The sequence below is a fragment of the Narcine bancroftii genome, chromosome 8 (assembly GCF_036971445.1).
Source record: "Narcine bancroftii isolate sNarBan1 chromosome 8, sNarBan1.hap1, whole genome shotgun sequence".
NCBI lineage: Eukaryota > Metazoa > Chordata > Chondrichthyes > Torpediniformes > Narcinidae > Narcine > Narcine bancroftii.
In genome coordinates, this window is record NC_091476.1 from 56,751,375 (window position 1) to 56,774,759 (window position 23,385).

At 42.1% G+C, this 23,385-nt stretch overlaps 1 protein-coding gene across 9 annotated transcripts in view; it reads left to right on the forward strand.

The window, feature by feature from the left end:
* Positions 1-23,385, forward strand: part of nup62l (nucleoporin 62 like) — an 84,901-nt gene that overhangs the window by 55,250 nt on the left and 6,266 nt on the right. For all 9 annotated transcript variants that reach the window (XM_069893776.1, XM_069893775.1, XM_069893778.1 and 6 more), the window contains 4 exons: positions 907-1,051; positions 7,485-7,534; positions 14,415-14,549; positions 17,523-17,634. In XM_069893776.1, the coding sequence (XP_069749877.1) occupies positions 907-1,051; positions 7,485-7,534; positions 14,415-14,549; positions 17,523-17,634 (442 nt within the window). The remainder of the gene's footprint in view (positions 1-906; positions 1,052-7,484; positions 7,535-14,414; positions 14,550-17,522; positions 17,635-23,385) is intronic.

Below are 23,385 nucleotides of genomic sequence, written 5' to 3' on the forward strand. Positions count from 1 at the left end.
GAAATAGATCGGACCAAAAGAGTGGCAGAGAGGATCACTGGAGTCTCCAGAGCCAGCAACAGCAGGTTGAGGAACAGCTTCTTCCCAAGGCAGTGAAAATGCTGAACAGTCAAAGGATCTGTTCACACTAACCCTCTGAGACTCTCACATTTATTTGTGTATATACGAACATTGTTCAGTGTGACAACTGGTGAAACCAAAAAGTCTGCAGATCATAGATTGTAGTAAATGCATAAAAGTGCCCAAGAAACTTAGCAGCTCCTGCAGCATTCACAGAGGCAAAGAAGTATGATTAACATTTCAGGCCTGAACCCTTTGTCAAGTTTTTGATGAAGGGCTCAGTCCCAGAACATTGGTTATACATATTTGCTGTGGGGGCAGCTGAGTTTCTCCAGCACTTGTGTATTTACAGTGCAAATTATTTCATTATGTGTAAGAATATGGTGATAGAGGACTCTTGGGCTATTTCAGTGTTGAATGGAGATGTAAAGAAATTGCATGTTCATGTTGAAGGTCAGCAAGTTGGTACCTGGAAACTATCACAAATGCACATGGAAAGAGCGGGCAAAGAGAGATGGAGTGGGCCTAATATGTTTAGTGTGACGAGACTAACAAAGTTCTTTCAGTGTCAGGGAGGATATAAAGCAGGTCACTTGTACTTGGGAAAACCAAGAGGCTAGGCGTACTGTCCACAAGCCCACACTGTCCGAGTACCACCATTGGACGGATTAACCTTCCGACTGTGTACATCTTTGGAGTGTGGAAGGAAACCACAGCACCTGGATGGAAACCCATCCAGACATGGGGAAAATGTACGAACTACTGACAAACAGCACCAGATTTAAATCTGCCGCTGAAATATCATTGTGCTAACCCATACACTAACCATGCCGTGTGTGCTCACAGTGCCTCTCCAGTGATGTCCTATGCTCAGCTGGAAAGTCTGATCAACAAGTGGAGTGTGGAGCTGGAGGAGCAAGAGAAACAGTTTCTGCACCAAGCCACTCAAGTCAATGCCTGGGATCGAATGCTCATTGAAAATGGAGAGAAGGTGAGCAAGGTGCAATCTATCCGGTTGCACAAATTAGAATTTTCTTTGAGTGGTTTAGATTTTGGATTGGTTGCTTAGGAATATATTGGAATGGATTCATTTTGTTGAGTCATAGTTGAACAGCAGAGAAACCGGCTCTGCCCACCATGCCCACACCACCTATTGTACTTGTCTTCACTGGTAGGTTGGAGAGGTTAGTACCTTCAAGTTCTTGACCATTCACATATTGGGGGATCTCTCCTGGGCCTAGCACATTGAAGTAAAGAAGGCACAGCAATGCTAGTGGCTAGTTTCAATGGAGTTTGAGGAGATTTGGCATGTCATCAGATAAGTTTATTGAACCTCTACAGGTATAATGTGAAAAGTATACTGGGTGGTTGCATGACAGTCTGGTTTGGAAACTCGAGTGACCAAGAATGCAGAATATTTCAGAAAGTGGTAAACCATATGGTTATATGGTTATAGTGAACTCCATCAGAGGCTCTGACTAGCTGGCAATTGAAAACATCTGTGTGAGACACTGCTTCAAGAAGGCAGCCAACACCATAATGGATCCCCATCATCCTGGCCACAATCCCTTCTCACTGCTAGCTTTAGACAGAAGGTACAGAAGCCTGAAGTTGAGCAGCTCTAGATTGAAAAATCAGAATTTATTGTCATAAACAAGTCACACAATTTGTTGTTTTGTAGCAGCATCACCATGCAAAGCCCCTTACAAAAAATAAAAATAGTGCACAAAAAGTTAGTCTTTGGTTCACTGATCATTCAGGAATCTGATGGCAGCGGGGAAGAAGCTGCCTTGAGCTGTTATCTTTGAGTTTCTGTAGTGAAGAGGGTGGTGGGGTCCTTGAGGATAGAGGCTGCTTTCTTAAGACAGCGCCCCTTGTAGATGTCCTTACTGGAGTGAAGACTGGTGCCTGTAATGTCACAGGCCGAGTTAATAACCCTCTGGAGATTTTTTTTCTTGCCTTGAGCAATTGGGACCTCTGTACCAGACAGTGATTCAACCAGCCAGAATGCTGTAGAAGTATTTGAATCTTTGGTGACATACCGAATCTCCTCAGAATAGCTTGCTGCTAAGCCTTCTTCATGATTGCATCGACATGGAGGCTATAGGGTAGATCATCGGAGATATTGACACCAAGAATTTAAAGTTCTTGACCCTCTCCACTACTGAGCCCTCGATGAGGATTGGTTTGTGTTCTGACTTCCTCTTGAAGTCTACAATCATCTTGGTTTTACTAACTTTGAGTGCAAGATTGTTGATGGCACCACTCAACGTGCTGATCTCTCTCCCTCCTGTACGCTTCCTCATTCCCGTTTGTGATGCTGTTGACAACCGTGGTGTTATTAGCAAATTTGTGGATAGCATGGAAATTGTGCCTGGTCACACAGACATGGGTGTACAGTGAGAATAGAGCAGTGAGCTAAGCATGCATCTTTGAGGAGCACCTGTGTTGATAGTCAATGAGGATTATTTCCAATTCATACTGACTGTGGTCTTCTGATGAAATAGTCAAGGATCCAGTTGCAGAGGGGATGTGCTCAGGGTTTGGAGCTTCCTGACCAGCAGTGAAGAAATAATGGAGTTGAAGGCTGAGCTATAGTCAGCGAAGAGGAGCTGCATATATGATTTGCTTTTTGAGGTGATCCAGTGCTGAGTGGAGAGCCAGTGATATTGTGTCTGATATGGAGTGATTGTGACAATAGGTGAATTGCAGTGGGACCTCTGCTTAGGTATGTGTTAATTCTGGCCATGGCCAACCTCTTCATCACAGTAGAAGTTAGTGCTACTAGGTGAGTGTCGTTGAGGCAGCTTATGCTACTCTTCTTGGGCACCGAGAACTTTTGACTGCAGCAGTAGTGGTTGAAAATGTCCGTAAACACTGGATGAGTTGGTTGGCAGAGATTTTCAGGAAACTGCGAGGTACGCCGTCAAGGCCTGATACCTTGTGAAGGTTCACTCTCATGAATGATGTTTTGATATAGGTTTCAGTGACAGATATCACAGCATCCTTGGCTTTTGAAGAGAGTAGTTTGTTTCCAAGGCTCTGTGATCTTCCCTGTACTCTCCTGACCAAAGCACTACAAAAAGACTACCAAAGGTCTGTCTGCATTACTGACTCCACTTTTATGCACTATGGCCAACTATGAATATTTTTCCACAGCTATAGAACCACAGAACATTACAGCACAGAAACAGGCTCTTTGGCCCTTCTAGTCTGTGCTGAAACATTTATTTTTGCCTAGTCCCTCTGACCTGCACCCAGACCATAGCCCTCCATACCTCTCTCATCCATTTACTTGTTCAAATTCTTCTTAAATGTTAAAATTGAGCCCGCATTCACCACTTTAGCTGGCAGCTCATTCCACACTCCTCCTTATGTTTCCCCTAAACCTTTCCCCTTTTACCCTTAACCCATATCCCCGTGTTTGTATCTCAGTGGGAAAAGCCTATCTACATTTACTCTGTTTATTCCCCTTATAATTTTAAATACCCATCAAATCTTCCCTCATTCTTCTAAACTCTTGGGAATAAAGTCATAACCTGTTTAACCTTTACCTGTAACTCAGTTCCTGCATCATCCTAATAAATCTCTGCACTCTTTCTATCTTTTTGATAACTTTTGTGTAGTTAGTTAACCAAAACTGCACACTATACTCCAAATTTGGCCTCACCAATGTCTTAAACAACTTTACCATAACATTCCAACTCGTAAACTCAATAAATGCTTTGATTTATGAAGGCCAAGATGCCAAAATCTCTCTTTACAACCCCATTCACCTGTGACACCACTTTCAGGGAATTGTGTATCTGTATTTCCAGATCCCTCTGTTCTACCGCACTCATCATTGCCCTACCATTTACTGTGTATGTCCTTGCTTGGTTTGTCCTTCCAAAATGCAACACCTCACACTTATCTGCATTAAATTCCACCTGCCATTTTTCAGCCCATTTTTCCAGCTGGTCCAGACCCCTGTGCAAGCTTTGAAAACCTTCTTCGCTGTCCACAACCCCTCCAATCTGCAAACTTGCTGATCCAATTTACTACATTAGCATCCAGATCATTGATATAGATGACAAACAATAATGGTCCCAACACCGATCCCTGAGACACACCACTAGTCAAAGGCCTCCAGTCTGATAAGCAATCATCCACCACTACTCTCTGGCTTCTCCCATTACGCCATTGTTGAATTCAGTTCACTAATTCTCCATGAATACCTAGCATCTGAACATTGCTGACTAACCTCCAATATAGGACCTTGTCAAACAACATCCACAGCCTTTCCTTTGTCAACTTTCCTGGTAACTACCTCAAAAAACTATAAGATTGGTTAAACTCAGCCTACCACACACAAAGCCATGTTAACTATTCCTAATCAGTTCCTGGCTATCCAGATAATTGAATATCCGATCTCTTGGAACACCTACCTACTACCTATAATAATTTACCTACTACTGACCTCAGACCCACCTACCTGTAATTTCCTGGTTTACTTTTGGATCCTTTTTCAAACAACAGCATCTGGTTCTCTTGTGTGTTTTGTGTACATGGGAAGCTGGAGCGAGTAAGTCTTCCATTGCATTTGTACATTGTGATCATATATGTGACAATAAACTTCAAACTATCTGTATACACTAATCTCTGGCTTCTCTGGTTTTCCAATTCAATGCTTGTCTGGATGCTGTTTAAATGTTTTGAGAATCTCTGCTTCTATCACCTCGGGCAACAGATTTCAGATTCTATACATGCCCTGGGAGAAAAAACTCAGATCCCTCTCTGAGCTTCTGGCTTTTCACCTTTTGTCCTAGAAATTCCACCACAGGGAAAAGATTTTTTTAAATTATCTCCCTATTGCTCTCATTATTTTATATACTTCCATCAGATTATCACTCAGCCTCCACTGCCCCAAGGAAAACAAACTCAGCCTTTCCATTCTATCCTTGCATCCGCAATGCTCCAAGTCAGGCAACATGCTGGCGAATCTCATCCGCGCTCTCTCCAGCTCAACCACATCTTTCCTATAGTGTGGCAGCCAGAAAGGTACACAAGACTGTATGTGTGGAGTAACTAAACATTTATACAGTTGTGACATGACTCCCTAGCTCTTGTGTTTTATGTCAGGTTCAGAGAAGGCACACACCCCAAATGCTTTCTTACCCACCTCTGCTGACTGTCCATCTTCCATCTTCTCCATCCAGATAATTGATGGAGTGATTTGTAGCAGATGGATTATTTTGCAAGAGTTCATTGACTTTGCCGTTCCTGCTCATTCTTCCTTGGGTACTATTTTGAGTTACAGTCTGGAATTCTCAATTTAAACCCATTCTGGAAGCATAATGTCCAAATGAATTATGGTGGATCAAATAAAATCTCCTCCAACATATTCTCAGACACTGAGGGAAATTTTTGACTGTGGAGTTAATGTCCCAGGAGCAATTGCCAACACTGAACCAATACATTACTTTTTAAATTTCAAATTTTAACATTGCCATAAAATTTAATTCTTGGGGGTGGACAAGGAACTGGGTGTTAGGGGCTGAATGGTGTGCTTTGGAGGCATGTATTGACAAGGAAGATGTGACGGACTGGGGAAGTAAATGTAAACAAAATGCAGTACAGTAAATCCAGAGTTAATTTATTCCATCAAAGAATTTTGATCGTTAGTTCTTATTATTTGCCTTAAAATGGATGAGCTGACAATGCAGGTTGCAACATGGAAGTATGGACCAGTAGTGATTTGAAGAGGTATGGTTGCATGGCGACCAATTGTGGTGCTCAATATTTCAAGTTGTGTAGTATTTTGAAAGAACAGGTGAAAAGGGGTAGGGTGAAATTGATAATAAAGGAAGATGATAGAGCCACGATAATAATGGCTTCGAGTTCTTTGTTATATCCACTGATATTGTTATTTCCACTGATATTGTTATTTTGCTGCATCTGAACAAATGATTTGTTTCAAAGAAAAGCAACTACAGCAGTGATTCTTAACCTTTTTCTTTCCACTCACATACCATCTTAAGCAATTCCTATGTGAGTGGGAAGGGAAGGTTGAGAACCACTGCTCTAGACCCAATTGATATTGAAATATTTTGCTTGAGAAAAATTGTCATTGGCCCATTTCCTTTGGAGTTATTAAACTATAAACATAACGAGTCAATTGGATACGATTAAAACAGTGGTTTTCAAAACTTTCTTTCCACTCACATACCACCTTAAGCCATCCCTTACTTATCACAGAGCACCTATGGTATAGGGATGGCTTAAGGTGGAATTGTGAGTTTAGGGGGCAGCTTGAAAACCACTGCTGTAGATGTACATGTTGATTTCCACAAGGCATTTGACTAAGTGCCACATAAGCATTAATCAAATACCCAAAGAACTGGAAGAAATGTGTGAGCATGGACTGAAAACTGACAGATTTGACAGAATGTTATCTAAATAGATAGAGGCTGCAAATGAGTGAAGTTCAGAGGGTTTAGTTCTAGATCATGAATATCAAAAACTTAGTTGGCAAGTCCAACAAGTAATTAAGACCTTTATTGTGAAGTGGTTAGAGTTTAAGAATATGGAAGCTTTGTTATTGTGAGGCCACATCGGAAATACAATGCACAGATTTGGTTCCCTTAACTAAAAAGGATGGAGTGGCTTGGATGCAGTGCAAAGGTGCTCCCCCAGGCTATTTTATGGGTTGAAAAGATTGTCGTATCAAGTGAGACTAATAGTTTGTGACTCTATTCCTTAGTGTTCAGAAGAATAAGAGGTGGCTTTATTAAAAAATAGAAGATTGGAAGGGGTTTTGATGGGGTAGTTGTTGAAATATTTGTACTAGTGGCAGGTCATGGACAAGAGGACACAGTTACAGGATGAGGGTTTGGTCATTTAAAACTGAGAGGTGGGAGATGAATCTCTGGAATTCTCTGTCCCCAAGGGTGGTGTGGCAGAATCATTACATGAATTTAAGGTGGAAATAGATAAATATTTGAAAGTTGGAGGAATAATTGGTTTTGGTGAATTGGAGCAGGAGGAGTTGAGGCCGCTATAGATCAGGCATAATAATACTGAAGGGTAGGACTGGTTTAAGGGGCTGAGTGGCCTCCTGTTTCCTATTGTGTGTTTTGCGTCCAACTCTTGACAGTATGTTCCAAAAGCAAGGTATCTGTTTTGGCACCTTACGCAGAAAATAAAGACAAGTTTCTGTTGTTGCAATGTACAAGAATTAGACTCCCAAAACTTTCTTCAAATTTTTAGGCAACCTCTACAAATGTGGTTTGTGTGCCAGCTGTTTTCTGACAGGAGCTTTTTTTTGTTGCCCGACATTCCTTTTTGAAAGAGCAGATTGAAGCAATTGAGTCTAACAAGGCCTTGGGGGTGAATATTAAAAGTTTTCTAATCCTGTTCTCTCTTTTCTGATGCTTTTACCTCAGATCACTGCATTACACAGAGAAGCAGAGAAAGTGAAACTGGATCAGAAGAGGTAGGTTTGTATTCAGTATTGCAGTATTTTAATCACATGCTCTACCTTTCATTATTTCTGATAGAGCACGGTAGAAGGCTCTTCCATTCCTTGTAACTTGTGCTGCTCGATTACACCCAATTAACTAACCAACCCTGTATGAATTTGGAAGGTGGGAGGAAACTGGAGCACCCGGAGAAAACCCACACCGGTCGCGAGGAGAATGCGCATACTCCTTTCGGACAGTGCCAGATTTGATTCTGGGTTCGCTGCTGCTGTAATAGCATTATGCTAACCATGTCACCCATTATTCCTTAGAATACATGGATATTCTAATTCATAGATTCATCAGCCTTTCGGCCCACCAAGTCTGTGCTGACCTTCAACCATCCATTTCCATTCATCCCATTTTATTTTCCTTCTATTCCCATTGCCCACCCCAAGATTCTACCCATCGTTCACACACCAGGAGCCTTTTACAATTCCCAATTGATCTATAAACCCAGTGAGGAAAGGAATCGAAGTACCTGGGGGAAACCATTGTGGTCTACAGGCTCTGCGCTGGATATCCTTGGAGGTCAGGATTGAACCTACTTTGCTGAGCTGTAAATTGGAAACTATTATCTAGGCCATTATGCTGCTCTTCACTGGTAATCAAAACAACTGCAGGTGCTAGAAATCTGGAAAAAAAAATACAGAAAATACTGGAAAAATAGCTCATCAAGCAATGTCCGAGGAGGGAAACAGAGTGAATGTTTCAAGTCTGTGACCCTTCATCTGATCACAATGCATCCTTGTCCGTGGGATCCATATTGCAGAGCCAAAACATTTTGTTGTTGTTGTTGTTGGCAACCTCATCAGGTCAGGTAGCCTCAGTAGAAAGGGAAATCTTGAGATTTTATTTCAGCCCATATCAATCATGATGCTTTCATCTGGTGACAACTTTACAGTCCATCAAACAGTGATGAATATTTGAGTTGTGAAGACTGCCTGCTCCCCTTCAAATGATCACAGGGGACCTTCCTCACTCAATGATAAGATAATTTCAAATTCAAGTTTATTTGTCATCTGATTGTAGCAGTACAACCTGATGAAATAGCATTCTCCGGTCCATGGTGCAGAACAGTACAAACCCATACAGACAAAGCACACAAGCAGGCAAATGATACATATGCACAATTCATATTTACAAGTATTAGAAGAAATATTAATAAATAGTCACAGGGAGTTGCTTTAGCAGTCATTCATCCATCTCACTGCCCCCAGGAAGAAGTTGTTCCTCAGCCCAGTGGTTCTGCCTCTCGTATTTCTGTATCTTTTCCCAACAGGAGGGGAATTCTGTGACTGATCCAGACAGAAGCTCACCTTCTGATTGTTCAATAGCAATTCTCCAATAGAAGTTTCAACACTTTCAATTCACCAGCAACTCTAATTTTTACCCTTGTTTTCTGGCAATATTGGATTGGGCTGGTGGGTTCTTTTATAGTTTCATGTTGTTTCAGTTCGACGTCATTTTTTACTTCGCTGTCACTGGGATTTGTTTTTTTCCAACCATAAATATTGGCTTTGTCGCGAGTTGCTACATACAGAGCTAATGGAAGAATACACAGACACCACTGTGGCTGAAGCAAGAAAGATTTAATTTTAAAAATGGCACCGCTTTTAAGTTGCTTCCTGTCCCAAACTTCTCAGCCAGAAGTGATATCATCACAGCATCCCCGCTGTTTGTAGTCTTTCTGGCCGTTGAAGAAAGAGACCCAGTGCCATCTTGAGTACAGCTCTGCTCTAACCATGCAATTGCCATTTTGACCAGTGATTCGCGCAATCGCGGTAACGGTGCCATTACACGTTGTTGGTGCCGCTACACCTTCTCCCAATTTCTGATCATCCTCTACCCTTGTCTCTCTTTTTCTCATCTGTCTAGTCTCCCTTCCCTCGGCTCCTTACCTCGTCCCTTCCTTCGGCTCCCTACCCCGTCCCTTCCTTCGGCTCCCTACCCCGTCCCTTCCTTCGGCTCCCTACCCCGTCCCTTCCTTCGGCTCCCTACCCCGTCCCTTCCTTCGGCTCCCTACCCCGACCCTTCCTTCGGCTCCCTACCCCGACCCTTCCTTCGGCTCCCTACCCCGTCCCTTCCTTCGGCTCCCTACCCCGTCCCTTCCTTCGGCTCCCTACCCCGTCCCTTCCTTCGGCTCCCTACCCCGTCCCTTCCTTCGGCTCCCTACCCCGTCCCTTCCTTCGGCTCCCTACCCCGTCCCTTCCTTCGGCTCCCTACCCCGTCCCTTCCTTCGGCTCCCTACCCCGTCCCTTCCTTCGGCTCCCTACCCCGTCCCTTCCTTCGGCTCCCTACCCCGTCCCTTCCTTCGGCTCCCTACCCCGTCCCTTCCTTCGGCTCCCTACCCCGTCCCTTCCTTCGGCTCCCTACCCCGTCCCTTCCTTCGGCTCCCTACCCCGTCCCTTCCTTCGGCTCCCTACCCCGTCCCTTCCTTCGGCTCCCTACCCCGTCCCTTCCTTCGGCTCCCTACCCCGTCCCTTCCTTCGGCTCCCTACCCCGTCCCTTCCTTCGGCTCCCTACCCCGTCCCTTCCTTCGGCTCCCTACCCCGTCCCTTCCTTCGGCTCCCTACCCCGTCCCTTCCTTCGGCTCCCTACCCCGTCCCTTCCTTCGGCTCCCTACCCCGTCCCTTCCTTCGGCTCCCTACCCCGTCCCTTCCTTCGGCTCCCTACCCCGTCCCTTCCTTCGGCTCCCTACCCCGTCCCTTCCTTCGGCTCCCTACCCCGTCCCTTCCTTCGGCTCCCTACCCCGTCCCTTCCTTCGGCTCCCTACCCCGTCCCTTCCTTCGGCTCCCTACCCCGTCCCTTCCTTCGGCTCCCTACCCCGTCCCTTCCTTCGGCTCCCTACCCCGTCCCTTCCTTCGGCTCCCTACCCCGTCCCTTCCTTCGGCTCCCTACCCCGTCCCTTCCTTCGGCTCCCTACCCCGTCCCTTCCTTCGGCTCCCTTCCCCCCCTGCCCCCGTCCCTTCCATCAGAGAGCTGGCCTCTACCCCTATCATTTCAGCTTTTCTCTTCTACCATCTCACCTGTATCCACCTCTTGCATGTTAGCCTGTGTTCCTCCCTAGCCCCTTTCTCCTTCCTTTCTTCATCCCTTTTTATTCAGGTTTGCCTGATTTTCAGCATTCCTGAAGAATGGCTTAGGCCTGAAACTTCATCTTTTTTTTAAACCTTCCATGGATGTTGCGTGACATGCTGAGTTTCTCCAGCACTTTTGTATATTGCACTAGGATTTCAGACAGGTTTTACAGAGTTGCAAAACAGGTTATTGAATATTTGAATACGAACAGACCTTCTGTCATTCTGGGAGAGAAAAATGAAAGGATAGATCTTCCCACCTTCAGTGAGATGTTTTCTCCTTCAATCTTTTTATTGAGTTTTGTAGAAGAAGAACACATTGTATAGAGAACACAAGGTTACCAAATATGAAGAATATAAGTACATTTCCAAAAATAAAACAATAATGATATACCCCTTCTCCATGCAATGTTGTTGGAATGATTAAAAAAAAAACTAAAGAAAAGAACTTCAATTTTACATCAAAACATCACAGGTTTTTTTTTCAGTAGGGGATTAAAGGTTGAATCTATAAAACATTAACTGAAGGCAAAACCACGTCCATAAATAAATAAATTCAATGATCAAGACAAACATATTTAATGAGCTCGAAAATAGTCCATAAAAGGACTCCACATTTTTGAATGTTAGCATTAGCATACAACAGAAAACACCTAATCTTTTCTAAATTAAGACAAGACATGACCACTGAGTACTAGTGGCTGGAACAGGATCTTTCCATTTCAATAGGATAGCTCTTTGAACCATTAGAGTTGTAATTAGTATGACTTGACAATTAGATGAAGAAAATCACTCATGAATATCATCTAACACTCCAAGCAAAGCCATGAAAGGATTAGGTTCAAGATTAACATGTAATATTATTGATAAAACACAAAAAAGATCCCACCAATAAGGTTCAAGAACTCGACAAGACCAGAACGTATGTATCAAGGTTGCTTCCCTGTTGTTATATCTGTCACATTGGGGATAGAGATCAGGAAATAAATGGGATAATTTGTCTTTAGGTTGTCCAATGTACAACCTTAAATTGAATGAGAATGTTGAGCACATAGTGAAGAAGTGTTAACTAACATAATTTAAGAATCTAATCCCAATTTTTGTCTGATGAGATCAAAAACTGTAGATCCTGCTCCCATCGAGGGAAACCTGATGCAATTTTTGAAAGTATATCCTATATAAAGGTTATTAAACTCTTCTGGGAGGGTTGTAATTTGAAAATTACATCCAGCATGTTAGATTAACAAGTCATGGTAACATTTGGTAATTGAACCTGTAAAATAATTTCTGATCTGCAAGTATCAAAAAATGTAAATTGGATAAATTAAACTTTGCTGATAACTGTTCAAAAGCCATAAGACAATGTCAACAAACAAGTCTCAAAAACACTAAATACCATTATATCAATTGACAAACATCGAATCATATAAAGGAGGAAATACGTAATTAGATGATATAAAACTTAACAAGGAAACCCTTTTAAATCAAAATTTTCCTTAATTGAAACCAGATACATAAGGAAAGTTTTACTACAAGGCTGGTATCTTCAGCTAAAGAAAAAGGAAGTGCTTCTCCTAAAAAGGATAAAACGGAAAACTTATCAGCTGACCTCAGTTCCAAAGAGACCCACACTATTGATCCAAAACAAGAGAAAACATACTGATTGCCCAGTAACAGTATCTGAAATTTTGCAATACCAAGCCTCCATTCCTTTAAGATCTCTGCAAATGAAGCTTATTCAGTCAAGGTAGTTTGTTTTGCCAAATATAAGAGTCAAGGAAATTAAAAAAGAGACTTGGGGAGGAAGACTGGAATTGCATTAAAAATGTATAAAAGTTTGGTTTAATAATCATTTTAATAGTTAAAACAACCAACTAATGAAATAGAGAAAGATGACCATTTGGACAATATCTGCTTAAATTGTTTTAATAATTTTAGAAAATTTTCCTTAAATAAATGTTTGTGGTTTTTGGTGACTTTAATTCCTAGGTAAGTAAACTGATTCTTAACAACCTTAAAAGGGATACTGGCATAGATAGGCACCATAGTATTCAGGGGGAAAGTTCACTCTTGTGTAGTTTATACTCTGAAGAGTGACTGAATTGTGACAGTAATGACAACATAAAAGGAGTAGATACTTCCGGATTTGAGACAAATAACAGAAGGTCGTCCCACATAAGGAGGCCTTGTGGACTATACTTCCTCTACAAATCCTGGAGATGTTCTTGGAATAACAAAAAATGGTTCTAAATCAAACAAGAGAGGACTGAGAGGGCATCCCTGCCTAGTTCTACGATGCAAGTTAAATAATGTAGATTGTTGATTATTCATAACAGCAGATACAGAAGGTGAATAGTATAATTTTAATCCATTAGATGAAACCAGAATAAATATTGAATCTTCTTACAATTTCAAAATGGTATTGCCATTCAACCGTAATCTGAATTCCTGTAACCGGGCGCACAGTTGCCTTAGATGAGCTCTATGTGATTGTGGTTGGCGATGAGAATATCATCCAAATAGATGAATGTGAATGGGAGAACCCAGCCCCACTGCATCCATTGGCCTCTGGAAGGCCTGGGCTGCATTCTTAGGACCAAAGGGCATTCTCAGGAATTCAGAGTTCAAAAGAGGTAATGATGGGAATTTTGGGAATATCATCGGGATTGACTGGGATCTGATGATACCCCTGCTGAGGTCAACTTTTGAAAATACACGTGCCTCTTCTAAGTTAGTGGTAAAATTTTGTATATGGCGCACGGAGTACCTGTCAGGTCTGGTGGCCTCGTTGAGGTGGTAATTGTCACCTTCTGCCTTCAGAACCACGTGCAGAGGGTAGGCCCAGGGGCTGTCAGAATGCCGCACTATCCCCAGCTCTTCCATTTTTAAACTCCTCCTTAGTGAGCTTCTCAGGGAGTGGGGGGTGGGGGGGGAGACATTGCAGCCTGGCGTGGAGTAGGGGGCCTTCAGTGAGGATCTGGTGCCTTACCCCATGCTCTGGATTGATGGAGGAAAAATTGTGGTGCCATGATTGAAGGGAACTCCACTAGGATTCCTGTGAATGCATTGTTGGACAGAGTAACGGAGTCGAACATAACTTGCCCCAGGGGCGTTGTTTGAAAAGCTCTGGCGTGCACCAATTGCCACTGTGACAAGAGTATTTAGAGGTGATTTGGGAGAAATTGTTAGAGCAGCTTGCACACATATTTTAAAACACAGGATATTTGCAGGACTTTTGCAGAATGCTTTTTGCAGGAGGCAACGAAGTATGGACAGTAGCTTGCCTGGGAGACCATGTAACCTTTGCAGGCAGAAGAGAAGAGTTTTGTTCTCAGAGAGGGAGGGTGTGAAACAGAGAGGAGACCGAAATCAGTTCCAGAAGGACAAGGTGGCAAACTTTGGAAGGTTGTCTGGTCAAAGGAGAAGACTGGCGGTGTGAAAGGTTTGGGTCCTCTTTCATTGGGATGACTTGCCTGATTGAATGTATTTTGACAACTGCATTTAAACAAGATGTATGATGTGAATCCTAACCCTATCTACGTATGGTAGGAGCATTGGCCTGGTAACAGATTTGGTTCATGTTACCGTGGACAGCCAGTGCAGTTTGTGCTGTGCCAATTAATTTCCAGGCCTCTCTTTGATTGATACCTGACTGATGCTAGTGTGTTTGTGATAAGTTGGGGAGGTTTATGATAAACAAATAATCCTTGAGAATGCTCTTTGAGAAAATGTAACCTATAATTATATGCGTGCATATCTGCCACCTGCCTCCTAGGTTGGACCAAGAACTCGACTTCATCCTGTCTCAGCAGAAGGAGCTGGAAGACCTGCTGGCACCACTGGAAGAGTCCGTCAGGGACCATCATGGCACAATTTATCTGCAACATGCAGATGAAGAACGAGAGCACACGTGAGTTTAAAGTACAGCCTCCCTTGTACCTGGCCAGCAGACATTCCCAGGGGACCTGTATCACAGGTTGGATAAAGATTAGTGCTTACTCCAGGTTGTCCCATCAAAAATTCACAGGGAAGGTACAGCGTGTTAGTTAAAACAGCCATCAGCCCCAACCAACCAATTTTCCCCTGCAGCCGCTGCAACCGTGTCTGCCTGTCCTGCATCGGACTTGTCAGCCACAAACGAGCCTGCAGCTGACGTGGACTTTTACCCCCTCCATAAATCTTCGTCCGCGAAGCCAAGCCAAAGAAGAATAAGATTGAAAGAGTTCAGAGAAGAATTACTAGGATGTTGCCGAAACTTGAGGAACTGAGTTGCAGGAAAAAGTTACACAAACTGGATAGGACTTTACTCCTTGGAGTATAGAAAAATGGGAGATTCGTAGTATACAAAATTATGAAGGGTACAGATAGAGTAAATGCAATGTATGTGTAAATGTATGTGTGTAATAGATGCGTTATGCGGACTAATTTTTAGGGTAAAATTTAGGGGATCGGCTAATACACACATCCTACTTTGTCTCCAGTAAGTAACTGTGTCATTCACAGCATTGAGAGCTTGGATGGACAGGCAGGTGGCTGGGACCGGGTGGTAAGTCTGCATTTGAGGTGTTGGGTGCTCCAGAAGGTGGGCGGGTGCATTTGGGACATCGGGAGCTCAGATGGGTGGGTGGGACCGGGTGGTAAGTCCCTGTTCGGGGCATTGGGAGCTTGGATGGGCAAGTAGCTGGGACCGGGTGCTAAGTCCATATTCAGGTCATTGGCAGCTCTGGTGGGTGGTTGGGACCAGGTGGTAAATCAGCGTTTGTGGAATCGGGAGCTCTGGTGGGCATTCAAGAATGGGTAGTTAGTCTGCGTTCACGGCATCGGGAGCTCAAGTGGGCAGGTGGCTGGGACTGGGTGGTCAGTCTGTGTTCGTAGCGTTAGGAGCTCTGGTGGTTGAGTAGCTGGGACTGGGTGGTAACTGCATTCGGGGCATCAGGATCTCTGGTGAGCAGGTGGCTGTGATCAGGTAGTTCGTCCACGTTCAAGGCATCAGAAGCTCTGGTGGCAGGTGGCTGAGATCAGGTGGTGTCTTGTTCGGGGTGTCAGGATCTCTGGTGGGCGGGTGGCTGGGATCGGGTAGTTCGCGTTTGAGGCGTCTGGAGCCCCAGTGGGCGGGTGGCTTGGACTGGGTAGTAAGTCCCTGTTTGGGGCGTCAGGAGCTCAGGTGGGCGGGTAGTTAGCCCATGTTCGAGGCATCGGGAGCTCGGTGACTGGGATTGGATGGTAAGTCTGCATTTGGGGTGTCGGAAGCTCATATGGGTGGCTGGTACCAAGTGGTAAGTGCTTTCAAGGTGGCCAGGGTTAGGTGAGAGTCTGCGGCCAGAGTATTGGGAGATCGAATAGCTGGGCAGCTGGGGCTTTGGTGAGCATGCTGTCGTGGCGTAGGGTGTTCATTTGGTAGGTGGGCAGTTGGAACCAGGTGGTAAGTTTGCATTAGGAAAACGGGAGCTCCAGTGGGTGGGCAGCCTGGGCCAAAAATGGGGGGTGGTGTCAACCTTTACATGTGATATATGGAAAATACCAGATTTGGGGGCTAAAAATGGGGCTGGGGGAAATTTTTACATGGTACCGACTGTTACACACTTATGTACGATAGGCTTTTTCCACTGAGGTTGGGTGAGGTACATGGGTTAAGGGTGAAAAGGAAAAAGTTTAAGATTAACATTAGGGGGAACTTATTCAAATAGAGAATGGTGGGAGTGGGGAACGAGCTGCCAGCTGAAGAAAAATTTGGACAGATACATGGATGGGAGGGATATGGACTGGGTGAAGGTCAGTGGACTAGGCAGAATAATAAAAACACAATGCTGTAGAAACTTATAGGTCAAACAGTGTCCTTTATGTAGTAAAGATTTTGGGCTTGAACCCTTCATCAAGGTGCTCTCGAAGGGAGTTCTGTGGGAATCTCTGCTCCCCATCCGTAATCTCTACTGCTCTCAAGCATGTTTTTATCTTTGCTGCATAAAGGATGCTGTTTGACCAGCTGAGATTCTCCAGCATTGTGTTTTAACTTCAACCACAGTGACGGCAGACTTTCGTGTTTTACTCTGGGCAGAATAATAAGGTTTGCAAAGTGCTCGGTTTTATTTTCAAGGTCATTTCTACACTAGTGTTAGGATTCAGGGTCATTTCAAAGCACAATTTGATGTAAATACGATTGGATTGTAAAGACTTGAGATGCATTCTCTGAACCCAATGCATGAGGGAGGGAAGGAAGGATTAGATTATGGAGGAGTAGGTTTACATAGGTCAGCACAACATTGTGGGCTGAAGGGCCTGAACTGTGCTGTAATATCTTGTGTTCTCATTAGTCACAGCAGGAACATTGCATCAGCTTCTTTCAGCTCCTTGGGATTTGTTAGGCTTGGAATGGGTGTCGAGTAATACACCAAAATAAGATGTGAGCTGAGTGGATTAGATTAGGAGCAATTGTATCATATCAGATTAACAGATTGAGGGATTTTCCGGTTATTTCTCAGCTACGTAGTTAGAAGATTAGAGGTAAATCCCACAATAGCAGCATTTTCTCACATTAATATGTCAACATTTCTGACATTGGGATGGCTTGCCTGTTTGAATGTTCTTTGTCAATTGCACTTAAACAAGATGTACAACAAAAATCCAAATGGAAGAATGTAAATTTCTTCCACCTCTGGTAGGATCCATTAGCCTGGTAATGAATTTGGTTCATAACGCTTGTTGTGGATAACCAGCACTTGTTTAAGACTGCCTCTGATTCATTTCCCGGTCACCCTTTTAATTGTTTCCTGACTGATGGTAGAGCATCGTAGGTGAGTTTGGGAGGTGCTCCTGATTGTAGCCTAAACCCCCACCTGCTAAGAATTAATGTGACATAATAACTTTGTTTGGTGTTGCTATCTAGATATAAATTGGCAGAGAATATTGATGCTCAGTTGAAGAGGATGGCCCAGGATCTGAAGGAAATAATCCAACATCTGAACACCACCAACAGCTCCTCTGAAATCAACGATCCGGTATGTGGAACACTTTAGCCGAAACAAAACAGGGAACTCCGCCATTAAACTTGTGCGCATTTACAGCTGTATGCCTAGTCACCTTGGAGTCCCTGTGTCTTAACAAAATGGTATAATGGACTTCGAAGATTTTTTTTAAATAGCCCATTAGTGTAGCAAATAGTGCTGCTGCCCCACAGTTCTAGAAACTCTGAGTGAGTCCCAACCCCAGACATTGTCTGTGTGGAGTTTGTTTTCCCTGGGACTATGTGGGTTCCCCCGGGGGCTTCAGTTTCCTCCCACATCCCAAAGCCATTGTAAACTGCCCCTGGTCAGTAGATGAGTGAGCATTAGAAGTGAGCGATGCAGGGAGATTTAAAAAAAGAGGATTAGTGTAAATACCCTGGATGGGCTGAAGGACTTGCTTCAGTGCTGTCTCTCCAGGACTCCATCTGTGGCTCTTTGTCTTAATGCCACCCTAATGGAGAAACTAGCAGGTTCTAATACTACTTTGTGTGAAAACATTCTTCACAGCTGCTCCATCCTGTTAATCTTAACTGCAAGTTACTTTGGCCAATTCACTAATCACTGCAAAGCTGAATTTCTTGGCACTCAAAATACAATGTCATCAGCTCAGTTTTGTGTTATCTTATAACTGATAAGAGTAACAACTTCACTCTCCACTGTCACCAAAACCAAGGTGCTGATCATGGACTTCAGAAGGGTAAAAACCAGTGATCATTGGGGGATCAGAGATGGAGAGGGTGAGCAAATGTAAATTCATATGGGAGGACCTTTCCTGGACCCTGCACACAAATGTCAGCGTGAAGAAAGCATGTCAGTGCCTTCTTTCTCAGGAGTTTGGTGAGGTTTGGTATGGCATCAAAAACCTTGGCAAACGAGAGGAGTCATGTGATGGAGTAGTGGCCGGTGGGGAACTCCAGCCCTCTCCAGAAAAGTTTAAAAAAAAGACAGTGAAAAAACGAAGGCACAAACACAAAAACCAAAATAAAGTGAAAATAAAGGTGTGGAGAAAATGGCAGCGAAAAAAAGAAAAGCCAAAAGCAACGGGAAGAAGAGAAGAAGAAAGGACGTCGGAAGAAGAAGGTGAAGGCCTTACCTGTCCGAGGAGTCCCGCCGCGGAGAGAGAAGCCCGCTCCCTAAGGTCAGTTGAAGTCCCGAACTCGGGACTACAAAAATGGCTCACGGAGCCAAATAAAAGTGCACAACCGCGCATGCGCGATGCGCAAGACAAAAATAACACTGACAGAAGGAGGGACCAGCTGAGGAGTCGATCTCCACAGCTGAAATTGACAGCTACCACAAAGCAGCAAGAGGAAAGCACAGAAAATAACGAGATCAAGAAAGAAGAGAGTAAAAAGAAATCAAAGAAACAACAGATGACCAACCCAGAGGAAGAAGACCAGCAGCAAGACACTTCTAATAAAAATAAGAAGACCAAAAATACCCAACAAAATTAAAAAAACAAACCAACAAGAAAACCAGAAGAGACAGAGGTAAAGGACACAGATCCTGGAATAGACTCAGAAGAAGAAGAGGAAGAACACAGAGAAATGGAAGATGAAGGGAAGGGCAAGACAATGGATATATTTTTTTTTAAAGAATATATGGAATCAGTAAAAGAATGGCAGTCACAAGAATTCAGTGAAATAAAAAGAAGAGTAAAAAGTACAGAAGGAAAAATGAATAGATTAGAGATGATCATGTCAGATATAGGAAAAAGAGTGGACAAGGTGGAAGAACGAGAAACAGCCGTGGAAATGGAAGTAGAGGACTTAAAAAAGAAATTAGAAGAATCTGATAAAAAAGTTAGAGACACAAGAGCTGTTAGCTCAGAAGATAGATATAATGGAAAATTATAATAGAAGAAACAATATAAAGATATTGGGCCTTAAGGAAGATGAAGAAGGCAAGAATATGAGAGAATTTATAAAAGAATGGATCCCCAGGGTCCTAGGAAGACCAGAATTACAGGAAGAAATGGAAATAGAAAGGGCACACAGAACATTAGCCCCTAAACCACAACCACAGCAAAAACCAAGATCCATTCTAGTAAAATTCTTAAGATATACAACAAAAGAAAATATATTGGAGAAAGCAATGAGGAAAATAAGAGAAGACAAAAAACCACTGGAATACAAAGGTCAAAAAATTTTTTTCTATCCAGATATAAGTTTTGAACTCCTGAAGAAGAGGAAAGAGTTTAATGCAGCAAAAACGATCCTATGGAAAAAAGGATATAAATTTATGCTAAAGTATCCAGCGGTACTTAAAATAGTTATTCCAGGGCAGCAAAACAGACTATTCTTGGATACGGAGGAAGCAAGAAAATTTGCAGAACAACTACAAAACAGACAGAGAGAGGAAGATATGTAACGAGAACAAAAATGACCACAAACTATATGTATGTGTGTATGTAGATATGTGTGTGTATATATATATATTTATATATATATGTGTGTGTATGTATATATAGCGTGGACTCGATGCTGTCGAGTCCACGCTGCTGAAGATCCAGCTGCGCTGGATGGGTCACATCTCCAGAATGGAGGACCATCGCCTTCCCAAGATCGTATTATATGGCGAGCTCTCCACTGGCCACCGTGACAGAGGTGCACCAAAGAAAAGGTACAAGGACTGCCTAAAGAAATCTCTTGGTGCCTGCCACATTGACCACCGCCAGTGGGCTGATAACGCCTCAAACCGTGCATCTTGGCGCCTCACAGTTTGGCGGGCAGCAGCCTCCTTTGAAGAAGACCGCAGAGCCCACCTCACTGACAAAAGGCAAAGGAGGAAAAACCCAACCCCAACCAACCAATTTTCCCTTGCAACCGCTGCAATCGTGTCTGCCTGTCCCGCATCGGACTGGTCAGCCACAAACGAGCCTGCAGCTGACGTGGACTTTTTACCCCCTCCATAAATCTTCGTCCGCGAAGCCAAGCCAAAGAAAGAAAAGAGAAAGAAAGATGTATATATAAAAAAAAATAGAATATAGGTAAGAACTAAGAAGGGAAAGAAAGGGAAGAAAGGAAGTATGGGGGGAATTAAGAGAGTGACCTTTGTTGTATATGAAAATTAAAATCTTTTCTGGGGGGGCTGGGTAGGGAAGAGTTACGGTCACTGCGAAATCGGTTGACGCTTGCGAGTGAATTCGCAAATCCAAATAGAGAGGGGAGATGTGGTTGCCCGACAAGGGACAAAGGGCAACTCAGGAAGGGGAGGGGATAGTGAGGTTAAAGGAATTTTAGATAGGAGAATAAGGGAAATGTTTTATATTTTAGAAATGTTGTGTTGTCTTATAAAGTGTTCAAAAAAAGAAAGCAGAAATGGATAAGAAGAAAGGTGATGATGAGGAAATGGAAAGGAAAGATAAGCAAATGGCTACGTTGAACTATATGACTTTAAATATTAATGGAATACATAACCAAATCAAAAGGAAGAAACTGCTAAATTTACTGAAAAAAGAAAAAATTGATATAGCATTCGTACAAGAAACACACTTAACTGAAGTGGAGCACAAGAAATTAAAGAGAGATTGGATAGGACATGTAACAGCAGCGTTATATAATTCAAAAGCTAGAGGAGTAGCTATATTAATCAGTAAAAATGTACCAATCAAAATAGAAGAGGAAATAATAGATCCAGCAGGGAGATATGTAATGATAAAATGTCAGATATATTCGGAGTTTTGGAATTTACTCAATGTATATTCACCTAACGAAGAAGATCAAAAATTTATGCAAGATATTTTTTTGAAGATAGCAGACACGCAAGGGAACATACTAATAGGAGGGGATTTCAACCTTAATTTGGATTCAAACATGGATAAAACTGGGGAAAAAATCAACAGAAAGAACAAAGTAACCAAATTTATAATTAAATCGATGCAAGAAATGCAACTTTTGGATATATGGAGGAAACAACACTCAAAGGGAAAGGAATTTCATATTATTTGGGTAGACATAAAACATACTCAAGAATAGACCTATTCCTGTTAGGAATTCCTGTTAGGAAAACAGAATATAAAGCTAGACTATTATCGGATCACTCACCCCTGATATTGACAATAGAGTTTGAGGACATCCCTCCAAGAGTGTATAGATGGAGATTAAACTCCATGCTACTTAAAAGGCAGGATTTTAGAGAATTCATTGAACGACAAATTAAAATGTACTTTGAAATAAATACGGAATCAGTGAAAGATAAGTTTATACTATGGGACGCAATGAAAGCATTCATCAGAGGGCAAATAATAAGTTATAACCAAGATGAAGGACTACAATCAGGAAACAGAGCAGTTGGAAAGGAAAATAGCAAATACAGAAAAAGAATTAGCAATGAAGGAAGACACAACTAAAAGAAGAGAATTGGCAGATAAAAAAAATAAAGTATGAAACACTGCAAACATATAAGGTGGAGAAGAACATAATGAAGACAAAACAGAAATATTATGAGCTAGGAGAAAAAACGCACAAAATTCTAGCGTGGCAGCTTAAGACAGAACAAACTAAGAGAATGGTATTGGCATTAAGGAAAAAAGACAGGCAAATCACATATAATCCAACGGAGATTAATGAAAACTTCAGAGAATTCTACGAACAATTATATCAAACTGAAAACGAAGGGAAAGAAGACAAAATAGATGAATTTTTAACTAAAATTGAACTACCAAAATTACAAACAGAGGAACAAAATAAATTAACAGAACCATTTGAAATAGTAGAAATACAAGACATAATAAAAAAAACTATCGAATAATAAAACACCAGGAGAGGATGGATTCCCAATAGAATTCTATAAAACATTTAAAGATTTATTAATTCCTCCCCTTCTGGAAGTAATCAACCAGATTGATAAAACACAAAGCTTACCAGATTCATGAAAAACAGCAATAATTACAGTAATACCAAAGACAGGGAAAGATCCACTCGCACCAGCGTCATATAGACCAATATCTTTACTTAACACAGATTATAAGATAATAGCTAAACTATTAGCAAACAGATTAGCTGACTATGTACCAAAAATAGTAAATCTGGACCAAACTGGATTTATTAAAAAAAGACGAACAACAGACAATATTTGTAAATTTATTAATTTAATTCATGCAGTAGAAGGAAATAAAGCTCCAACAGTAGCAGTTGCTTTAGACGCAGAGAAGGCCTTTGACAGAGTAGAATGGAATTATTTATTCAAAGTACTACAAAAATTAAGCTTACCAGAGAAATATATTAATTGGATTAAAGCATTATATAAGGGGCCATTGGCGAAAATGACAGTAAATGGATAGATATCAAAACAATTTAACTTAAGCAGATCAACAAGGCAGGGATGCCCACTATCACCCTTATTGTTCGCGTTAGCCATAGAACCACTAGCAGAACTGATAAGAACAGAAAATAAAATAAAAGGGATAAAAATAAAAAAGGAATATAAAATCAGTTAATTTGCAGATGACGTTATAGTATACTTAGCAGATCCAGAAATATCAATAAAAGAATTACATAAGAAATTGAAGGAATATGGAGAAGTGTCGGGGTACAAGATTAACGCAAATAAAAGTGAAGCAATGCCAATGAATAATGCGGATTTCTCAAAATTTAAGAAAGAATCACCATTCAGATGGCAAACGCAAGCAATGGGATGAAAAATTGGTACAACGTAGGAATTCTCCAGTATTACATCATCTGCTCAATATTTGGAAGAAGATTCACGTAGAAAGGAATAAAATAAATTATCAACTACCAAAAC